The 10,000-nt window shown below is 60.1% G+C and overlaps 3 protein-coding genes and 3 pseudogenes across 3 annotated transcripts in view; all 6 read left to right on the plus strand.

Annotated features, from left to right (window-relative positions):
- The first annotated feature begins 126 nt into the window (after positions 1 to 126).
- The window catches only part of LOC126123306 (uncharacterized), a 39,922-nt gene continuing 30,048 nt past the window's right edge, over positions 127 to 10,000 (plus strand). The window contains exon 1 of the mRNA XM_049915097.1: positions 127 to 1,940. Within this exon, the coding sequence (XP_049771054.1) occupies positions 199 to 1,458 (1,260 nt within the window). The 5' untranslated portion in view covers positions 127 to 198 and the 3' untranslated portion in view covers positions 1,459 to 1,940. The remainder of the gene's footprint in view (positions 1,941 to 10,000) is intronic.
- Positions 2,216 to 2,388, plus strand: LOC126123360 (U2 spliceosomal RNA; annotated as a pseudogene).
- Positions 3,135 to 3,268, plus strand: LOC126123312 (U2 spliceosomal RNA; annotated as a pseudogene).
- On the plus strand, positions 3,271 to 5,786 carry LOC126123304 (mucin-1-like). Its single transcript, XM_049915095.1, has 2 exons — positions 3,271 to 5,573; positions 5,741 to 5,786. The coding sequence occupies exons 1-2, from the start codon at positions 3,271 to 3,273 to the stop codon at positions 5,784 to 5,786; spliced, it is 2,349 nt and encodes a 782-aa protein (XP_049771052.1).
- LOC126123305 (uncharacterized protein T26G10.4-like) overlaps positions 6,561 to 10,000 on the plus strand; it is a 22,968-nt gene continuing 19,528 nt past the window's right edge. Inside the window, exon 1 of the mRNA XM_049915096.1 lies at positions 6,561 to 8,852. Coding sequence (XP_049771053.1) covers positions 6,589 to 8,370 — 1,782 coding nt within the window. The 5' untranslated portion in view covers positions 6,561 to 6,588 and the 3' untranslated portion in view covers positions 8,371 to 8,852. The remainder of the gene's footprint in view (positions 8,853 to 10,000) is intronic.
- LOC126123361 (U2 spliceosomal RNA) lies at positions 9,127 to 9,299 on the plus strand (annotated as a pseudogene).

Here is a 10,000-nt window from a genome sequence, read left to right on the forward strand (position 1 = left end):
GTCATGCGGGGCGGAGCGGTCCGCAAGGGGCCGCTATCTGCACTTGACAAGGCAGTGAAAGCGGCCGTTAAATCATGGCTCTTTCTCCCGCAGCGCGCGTCCACTGAACAGCTGTACCTTGCGCTGGGAGAGGGAGGATGCGGCCTGACGCCGCTCGCGGACGCTGCGGACATCTCGACGATCGTCCACGGCTTCCGCATGCTGCACTGCGACGACGCCACCGTCCGAGACATCGCCTGGGCCACTCTATCTACGGCCGCGCGCCGCCGGCTGGGGAGGGAGCCGAGTCGATCCGACTTGGCCACCTACCTTAGCGGCAGCACTGAGGGCGACCTCGCAAGAGACGGAGGCGACATCCAGTCACTGTGGACGCGCGTCAGGAACGCCACAAGGCGCCTAGCGCCGCGCGGCGTCACCTGGCGCTGGAGTGACTTGCTTTCTGAGTTGCAGGTGGAGGTCGGCGGCCAGCCCGCCATCGCTGACGACGCGGAACACGGCGGCATCGGAGGGGTGACGCAGCCGGCCACGGAGGGGACGGCGCCCGGGACTTCACGACACCTCGAAGATGACGGCGATGGACCGCAGCACGATGATGACGGCGTGGGACGCATCGCCAACACTGGCGTCGAGCATGTCCGGGTGGGAGGGGGCGCCAAGCGTCTGCTCTCTCGGACGCTCCGCGAGTGTCTGAGGCAGCGCTTGCGCAACCTCCTACTCAGGAAACCTGACCAGGGGAAGGTGTTCGAGTGCACCAGGGACTCCACAGCGTCCAACCACTTCATAGCGGGAGGCAAATACACCCGCTTCGCAGACTGGCGCTTTATCCATCGCGCCAGACTCGGAGTCGTGCCTCTGAACGGTTGTCGCCGCTTTGATGGGCGGGCAAACAACAACAAAGCCTGCCGACGCTGTGGCCACGACAATGAGACGCTCCCACACGTAATCAACGCGTGTATGGTGCACTCAGCAGCCCTGCAATATCGCCACAACGCGGTCCTCAACCGCCTCGCGACAGCAGTCGCTGGGCGGCCAAGAAGAGGAAACACTGCTGTTCCTGACATCAGGATCAACCAAGCCGTCATAGGGGACAGCAGTGGGCTGCGTCCGGACCTCGTTGTAACTGACGAGGCCGCGAAGACTGTAACCATCGTCGATGTGACAATCCCCTTCGAGAATAGGCGGATTGCGCTCGACAACGCTCGGCAACTAAAGAGGATAAAGTACGCCGACGTTGCGCGCGGATTAGCTGCTCGCGGCTACTCCGTCACTGTCGACGCCCTGGTTGTTGGCAGTCTGGGGGCGTGGGACCGCCAGAACGATGCAGTGCTTCGGCACCTAGGCATCGCTAGCCGCTACTGCCAACTGATGCGGCGGCTGATGGTGTCTGACACCATCAAGTGGTCCCGCGACATTTACGTGGAACACATCACTGGCTACCGCCAGTATGTGTCCCCCTAGACTGTGGCATGCTCTGACGTCAGGCTGCGAGACCTTCGAGACTGCAGTCGTCGGAGAACTTCGAGGTCGGTGCCTTCGTGACGTCGGTGTCGAGATTCTCTTCAACGACGCGGGAACGGCGGCGCTACACCATCTTCGCGCCGCACTGCAGCAGTGCCGAGTCAGTAGCGGTGCGTGCGGTGCTGCCTGGTGCCCCTCCCTCCGTGGTGTCCGCCGAATATGGCCCCCACCCCGGTTGGCGCGGTGCTAGGCGGCGCCAAACGTGTGCCTACTGCCCGGCAGTCTCCAGCCAGCGTGGGAAGCAACACCCTCCTGCCACGACACCCCAGTGACGTCCGCCGCAAGGCAGACAGAGGGGAGAAGTCCGGCTGTGTGTGACCCGCCTGCGTGTGTGGCACACCAGCCGCTGGCAGCCGTGCATGTGCAGTGTGCTGTCAGGGCATGGAGATGAATGGAATAAAATAAAATAGCTCCTAAATTAGGTCCAATTTACCCCTGGTCGGACATGAGTAAGGCCGCGCCTACCGCGGGAATAATCTTAAGGATAACATACTTAAGTAACCGCGCCTAACGCGGCCTCTCAATATTTAAGTAGTGGGCTTAACCCACGAAATAGAATAGGAATACAATACTTAAGTACGGTTAGAACCGTTTTTTCTTATTTTTATCTAAACTTAATAAAACTGTAAAACTCGCATTATATAGAGTCACTGATATTCTTTCTTAAAATTATACTTCGTAGTACTGTAACTAAGAATTATCTCGGAAAATAAAAATCTGTTCTTATCAGCTTAATATCTGATACGTCCTGCATCGCAGGACCAGAATATTAAACTCATTTTTGGCTCATGACGGAGTGCTAGGGGCTTGCTCCACCTCTGTCGCGGGTTGGCCCGGCATTGCAGTACCGCCGGGATCGGCCCACCTAAAATTAATTAAAACACAGCCTGAAATGGTTTAATATTCTGCAGTGATCAGTTATTCCGCTGGTGGCAAAACTTGTCGTAGTTGTCGATGTGCCCAGTAGTTAGCTGCTTACACAGCACGTATTGTTTTAATTAATTTAAGATTATTATAAGTATTTTTTTTTTTTTTTTTTTTTTTTTTTTTTGCGGTTAGCCCGACCGCTCTTGCAGCCGCATTACACTGGGCTGGTAATTTATGGGGGCACAGAACGGTGCCACCAGATGCCTCGTTGGCGTCTCTTATGGTCCGGCCACAGATAATTTTATTTAAATTTTTTGGAGTTATATCCTTAGCTCCTCGCGAACGTCGTCGTCGCCGCCGCACGCACGCAGAATACGTGTGTACACACACACACACATATGCAGTGGGCGGTTGACGATGGAAGCATTCGACTAGGTGTAGCTCGCGCCGGCCTCGCGCCGGTGTAGCTCGCGCCGGCCTGGCGCTGCTGTGGGGCGGCCTCTCGGCTTCTCCACTGCCCTGGCAGCTAGCGGCGTTCAAATGGGACTCGCAGTTTTCTCTTCGACATGGAGGGTAGTACTGGGCTGTTGCCGAGTGCTCTCGTGAATTGTCGTTCCTTCCGGCACTTGCTTTTGCGATGTTTTCGACGGTCGCCTGTTGCCATATCGGCCCGTACCACCGTGTGTCACTCCCACATGTGGAGCGCACACGCTGCAAGCATTTAGGCCCTTCCTCTGCGGATTTTCCTTATCGCTTCTCGGCCTTTTGGCTAAGATCAAAGTGTAGTATCTGTTCTTATCAGCTTAATGTAAGCTCATATGGACTGATTTCTGCACCGGGAAGCGGTCGCGCCTATTTTCCTGTTTCAGGTCCGCGACCTGAACGATGGAGCTCGTGGTGACGCTGCCGGCGGAGGTCTTCCGCTGCCGGATCTGTTTCGTCACCAAGGCAGCTGGCAGGCCAACTTTTGGGGAGTATAAGGACCACTCGGCCCTTCTCCGCCATTACAGGAGGCTGCACGACCCGGAAACGGTTCCCGTTTTCGAGTGTCAGTTTTGCGGCCGACGCGACCCGCGGCTGAAGACGCTGCGGTTACACCAGCGGCTCTGCAATGCAGATTCCGCAACCCCCGGCGCTGCCAGTCGGGGGAGGGTGAGTATGGGACACGATGCCGTGTCTGGCTCTCTGGGGCACCCAGAGAGGTCAGCCGGCGGGAGGTCACAGGCGAGGGCCCCCGAAGTTAGTAGGACAGGCCCTTCGTCCTTAGTTAGTGCTGGGCGAAAGCCACAGGTGAAAGCGGCCCGGGAAGTTAGTACCACAGGCCGCCTAACCTTAGGTAATAGAGAGGGGCTATGGCCACAGCCCAGTCCGGTCCCCGAAGCTAGTAGGACAGACCGGCTGGACTTAGGATTAACCTATGCGGCGGTCCTGACCCGCAGCAGCGTGGTGGGCTCACAGGCTGTCTTGCCCTCACCCTGTGTGAGTGTGCAGGCGTCTGTGACGCCCAGGACGGCGGTGGTTGCTACCCCCGCGTCGTGCGTACTATGTGTGCGCACGCCGAGGAGGTCTGGCATCCCCATGCCGATACGCTCTGCGACGTCAACCGCGTCGCCACGAGTGCCGAGCGCAAGTTCGGGAGGTGAAGGCAGCGTGCTGCCGACGCCTGTCGCCGAACGCGTCGTTCCGGCCAGAGGCGCGGTGTCAGGCAAAGGCAGCGGAACGCCGCTGCCCGCGTCGGCCACCGCGCCCCGTGGCGTACGCTGGCCACGTCGTGCGGCTAACGCAGGCGCTTCCCGCCCGCCATCTGTCGTGAGCGTGGGTACCGGCCTGGGACTGCCGCCCGCTTTCGCTACGCCGCCGACAGGTGGCTCTGCGATGCGGGTGGACAGTGGCAGGCAGGCCGCCTCGCTCGCCGCGACCGGTGGTGTTGTCATTCACGGCGCACCCGCGCCGCTGGCTGACGCACCAAAGGCCGCGCGCTCGGCGGATGCACCGGACGGTGTGGTGCTTGTGCGGTCGCAGACGTACACGCGCCGCGTTCCCTCTGCCCTGCCGGCGGCTGCGTCGAGTGACGCCCGTCACTCCGCATCCACTCAGGCAGGGAGTGTTGCTACTAAAAAAGCCTCTGTTGCAGACAACGAGTGGCACATAGTCACCCCACGGAGGGACAGACGCCGTGCTGCAGGACGCAGACCACCGCCCCCGGACCGACGGCGCATTATACCGCCCAGTCCGCAGAGCAATGGCCCGGCGCGAGCCAGCGCGCCTGGGCGGCCGGCACGAGCTACACCCCGTGTTTCTCGCGCCGGCGGCAGGGCGCGGGCGACCGCTGGGCCATCTGTTGGCGGCGCGGCGAACAACAGCCGCGGTGCGCCCGGCCCGAGCGCCAGGCCGGCGCGAGCTACACCTGGAGACGCCCGGCCGGCGCAGGCGACACCAGCCACCCCTGCGACCGCCGCCCCATCTGGCAGCAATCGTCGGGCACCCAGTCCGCGTAACGACGGCCCGGAGCGAGCTGGCGCGCCCGGTCGACCGGCGCGGGCTGCACCTCGTGCTTCTCGCGCCGGCGGCGGGCCGCTGGCGACCGCCGGGCCATCTGTTGGCGGCGCGGCGAACAACAGCCGCGGTGCGCCCGACTCGAGCGCCGGCGCGGCGACTGAGAGCAGCACGGCACCACCACCGACGCAGACGACGGAGCAGCGCGACGTGAGCGGAGGGACTGCAGATGCGTCTCCAACAACTGGCAGCAAGAAGAGGAGACGCCGACGCCGTAACAACCGGCCCAGTCCCAACCTCCCGCCGCAAAACTCCCGTCCTACACCTACATCGACCAACCCTCCTGTACCCTCCGAACAGGGCGCAACCGAGGCAGCTCCGCCCCCCCCTCCCCCGGCCGACTCTCGGCTAACGGAGAGGCAGCGGCGCTGGCTGACGGCCCTGGAGAGCGTCCACAGTCAACCGTGGGACGCATTCGTCGCGGTCGTCGAGGACTTCGTCTCCGAGATCGCCCAGACGAAGCCACAACGCCAGGCAGCCGGAGATCGACAGGACGGGCCACCAGCAGCAGCGCACCGCGGCCAGGGCCGCGCCGACGCTGCTGCCAATCCCCCTCCTCCTGCCCCTACACGCGGCCGCGGTGGGCGGCGCGGTGGACGTGGCGCACGGCGCGCTGCGGCCGCCGAGCGTCGGTACGACGCGAATGCAGCATCTGAGATTCAGAAGCTGTACCGCGCGGACCGGCGCAAGGCGATGCAGCGCGTCCTTGGCGAGACGTCGCCGTACTGTCAAATCGATGGCAGCGTGCTCGCGGAGCACTTTAAGAAGACCTACGCTAAACCTGATTTTTCCGTTACAGATGCACCAGCTGCTGTCCCGGACTTTGCCGCCACCACGCCTCCTGATGTCAGCGAGGAGGTCCTGCTGCCGATCACCCCTTCAGAGGTGCAACAGCGGCTCCAGAAGGCGAGCAACACTGCTCCTGGGGCAGACGGAGTCACCTACTCGGACCTGCGACGTGGGGATCCTGGCTGCCACGTGCTAGCCAGGATCTTCTCGCGCTGCTGGAATGAGCGGAAGACTCCGGTGCAGTGGAAAATATCCACTACCGTCCTCATCCACAAGAAGGGGGACGTCTCGGACGTGACAAACTGGCGGCCTCTAGCATTGAGCTCTACGATCTCTAAGCTCTTTGCTGCAATCGTTGCGGACCGCACTTCCCTCTGGGCGGAGCGTTTGAACCTGCTCTCCCCAGAACAGAAGGGCTTCCGTACGTTTGAAGGCTGCTATGAGCACAACTTCATTGTGCAGACGGCAATTGACGATGCAAGGCGCAGGGGAGGCCAAGCATGCTTTGCTTGGCTTGATCTGGCGAATGCTTTCGGTTCAGTGCCTCATGCTCACCTCCTTGGAGTACTGAGCAGGATGGGGCTGCCCGAGCAATTGCACCGTCTAATTGCCGACATGTACGATGGTTGCTCTACCCGTGTCCGTACATCTGACGGACTAACGGAGGAGATAGAGATCCAGGCGGGCGTCAAGCAGGGCTGTCCACTGTCGCCCATCGTCTTTAATCTCGCGCTCGAGCCGGTACTTCGCGCCGCAACCTCGCTCAGAAATGAGTGTGGTATCCCGCTTTGCGGCGTCAGTGTGAGTGCACTGGCGTATGCGGACGATATCGTGCTTTTGGCGCGGGATCCAGAGTCGATGCAGACGCTCCTCAATGTTGTGGGTGAGGCGGCAACGTGGGCCGGGCTTACCTTCAAGCCGTCGAAGTGTGCCACGCTTCACATCCGCCGTCGGGAGACACTAGGCTCGGTATTCGCCCTGCAAGGGGGAGAACCAGCCGTACTCGGTGCGGGTGACGCCTACCTCCATCTTGGCGTTCCCACCGGCTACAAAGTCTCGCAGACGCCAACGGATGCGATCGCGGCAATTCGACGCGACTTGCAGCGCCTGGACGCTTCCCTGCTGGCTCCCTGGCAGAAGATTGACGCCGTGCGCGTCTTTCTCCTCCCCAGGCTTGACTTTGTCATGCGGGGCGGAGCGGTCCGCAAGGGGCCGCTATCTGCACTTGACAAGGCAGTGAAAGCGGCCGTTAAATCATGGCTCTTTCTCCCGCAGCGCGCGTCCACTGAACAGCTGTACCTCGCGCTGGGAGAGGGAGGATGCGGCCTGACGCCGCTCGCGGACGCTGCGGACATCTCGACGATCGTCCACGGCTTCCGCATGCTGCACTGCGACGACGCCACCGTCCGAGACATCGCCTGGGCCACTCTATCTACGGCCGCGCGCCGCCGGCTGGGGAGGGAGCCGAGTCGATCCGACTTGGCCACCTACCTTAGCGGCAGCACTGAGGGCGACCTCGCAAGAGACGGAGGCGACATCCAGTCACTGTGGACGCGCGTCAGGAACGCCACAAGGCGCCTAGCGCCGCGTGGCGTCACCTGGCGCTGGAGTGACTTGCTTTCTGAGTTGCAGGTGGAGGTCGGCGGCCAGCCCGCCATCGCTGACGACGCGGAACACGGCGGCATCGGAGGGGTGACGCAGCCGGCCACGGAGGGGACGGCGCCCGGGACTTCACGACACCTCGAAGATGACGGCGATGGACCGCAGCACGATGATGACGGCGTGGGACGCATCGCCAACACTGGCGTCGAGCATGTCCGGGTGGGAGGGGGCGCCAAGCGTCTGCTCTCTCGGACGCTCCGCGAGTGTCTGAGGCAGCGCTTGCGCAACCTCCTACTCAGGAAACCTGACCAGGGGAAGGTGTTCGAGTGCACCAGGGACTCCACAGCGTCCAACCACTTCATAGCGGGAGGCAAATACACCCGCTTCGCAGACTGGCGCTTTATCCATCGCGCCAGACTCGGAGTCGTGCCTCTGAACGGTTGTCGCCGCTTTGATGGGCGGGCAAACAACAACAAAGCCTGCCGACGCTGTGGCCACGACAATGAGACGCTCCCACACGTAATCAACGCGTGTATGGTGCACTCAGCAGCCCTGCAATATCGCCACAACGCGGTCCTCAACCGCCTCGCGACAGCAGTCGCTGGGCGGCCAAGAAGAGGAAACACTGCTGTTCCTGACATCAGGATCAACCAAGCCGTCATAGGGGACAGCAGTGGGCTGCGTCCGGACCTCGTTGTAACTGACGAGGCCGCGAAGACTGTAACCATCGTCGATGTGACAATCCCCTTCGAGAATAGGCGGATTGCGCTCGACAACGCTCGGCAACTAAAGAGGATAAAGTACGCCGACGTTGCGCGCGGATTAGCTGCTCGCGGCTACTCCGTCACTGTCGACGCCCTGGTTGTTGGCAGTCTGGGGGCGTGGGACCGCCAGAACGATGCAGTGCTTCGGCACCTAGGCATCGCTAGCCGCTACTGCCAACTGATGCGGCGGCTGATGGTGTCTGACACCATCAAGTGGTCCCGCGACATTTACGTGGAACACATCACTGGCTACCGCCAGTATGTGTCCCCCTAGACTGTGGCATGCTCTGACGTCAGGCTGCGAGACCTTCGAGACTGCAGTCGTCGGAGAACTTCGAGGTCGGTGCCTTCGTGACGTCGGTGTCGAGATTCTCTTCAACGACGCGGGAACGGCGGCGCTACACCATCTTCGCGCCGCACTGCAGCAGTGCCGAGTCAGTAGCGGTGCGTGCGGTGCTGCCTGGTGCCCCTCCCTCCGTGGTGTCCGCCGAATATGGCCCCCACCCCGGTTGGCGCGGTGCTAGGCGGCGCCAAACGTGTGCCTACTGCCCGGCAGTCTCCAGCCAGCGTGGGAAGCAACACCCTCCTGCCACGACACCCCAGTGACGTCCGCCGCAAGGCAGACAGAGGGGAGAAGTCCGGCTGTGTGTGACCCGCCTGCGTGTGTGGCACACCAGCCGCTGGCAGCCGTGCATGTGCAGTGTGCTGTCAGGGCATGGAGATGAATGGAATAAAATAAAATAGCTCCTAAATTAGGTCCAATTTACCCCTGGTCGGACATGAGTAAGGCCGCGCCTACCGCGGGAATAGTCTTAAGGATAACATACTTAAGTAACCGCGCCTAACGCGGCCTCTCAATATTTAAGTAGTGGGCTTAACCCACGAAATAGAATAGGAATACAATACTTAAGTACGGTTAGAACCGTTTTTTCTTAATTTTATCTGAACTTAATAAAACTGTAAAACTCGCATTATATAGAGTCTTGATATTCTTTCTTAAAATTATACTTCGTAGTACTGTAACTAAGAATTATCTCGGAAAATAAAAATCTGTTCTTATCAGCTTAATATCTGATACGTCCTGCATCGCAGGACCAGAATATTAAACTCATTTTTGGCTCATGACGGAGTGCTAGGGGCTTGCTCCACCTCTGTCGCGGGTTGGCCCGGCATTGCAGTACCGCCGGGATCGGCCCACCTAAAATTAATTAAAACACAGCCTGAAATGGTTTAATATTCTGCAGTGATCAGTTATTCCGCTGGTGGCAAAACTTGTCGTAGTTGTCGATGTGCCCAGTAGTTAGCTGCTTACACAGCACGTATTGTTTTAATTAATTTAAGATTATTATAAGTATTTTTTTTTTTTTTTTTTTTTTTTTTTTGCGGTTAGCCCGACCGCTCTTGCAGCCGCATTACACTGGGCTGGTAATTTATGGGGGCACAGAACGGTGCCACCAGATGCCTCGTTGGCGTCTCTTATGGTCCGGCCACAGATAATTTTATTTAAATTTTTTGGAGTTATATCCTTAGCTCCTCGCGAACGTCGTCGTCGCCGCCGCACGCACGCAGAATACGTGTGTACACACACACACACATATGCAGTGGGCGGTTGACGATGGAAGCATTCGACTAGGTGTAGCTCGCGCCGGCCTCGCGCCGGTGTAGCTCGCGCCGGCCTGGCGCTGCTGTGGGGCGGCCTCTCGGCTTCTCCACTGCCCTGGCAGCTAGCGGCGTTCAAATGGGACTCGCAGTTTTCTCTTCGACATGGAGGGTAGTACTGGGCTGTTGCCGAGTGCTCTCGTGAATTGTCGTTCCTTCCGGCACTTGCTTTTGCGATGTTTTCGACGGTCGCCTGTTGCCATATCGGCCCGTACCACCGTGTGTCACTCCCACATGTGGAGCGC

This window comes from Schistocerca cancellata, unplaced genomic scaffold (assembly GCF_023864275.1).
Source record: "Schistocerca cancellata isolate TAMUIC-IGC-003103 unplaced genomic scaffold, iqSchCanc2.1 HiC_scaffold_421, whole genome shotgun sequence".
NCBI lineage: Eukaryota > Metazoa > Arthropoda > Insecta > Orthoptera > Acrididae > Schistocerca > Schistocerca cancellata.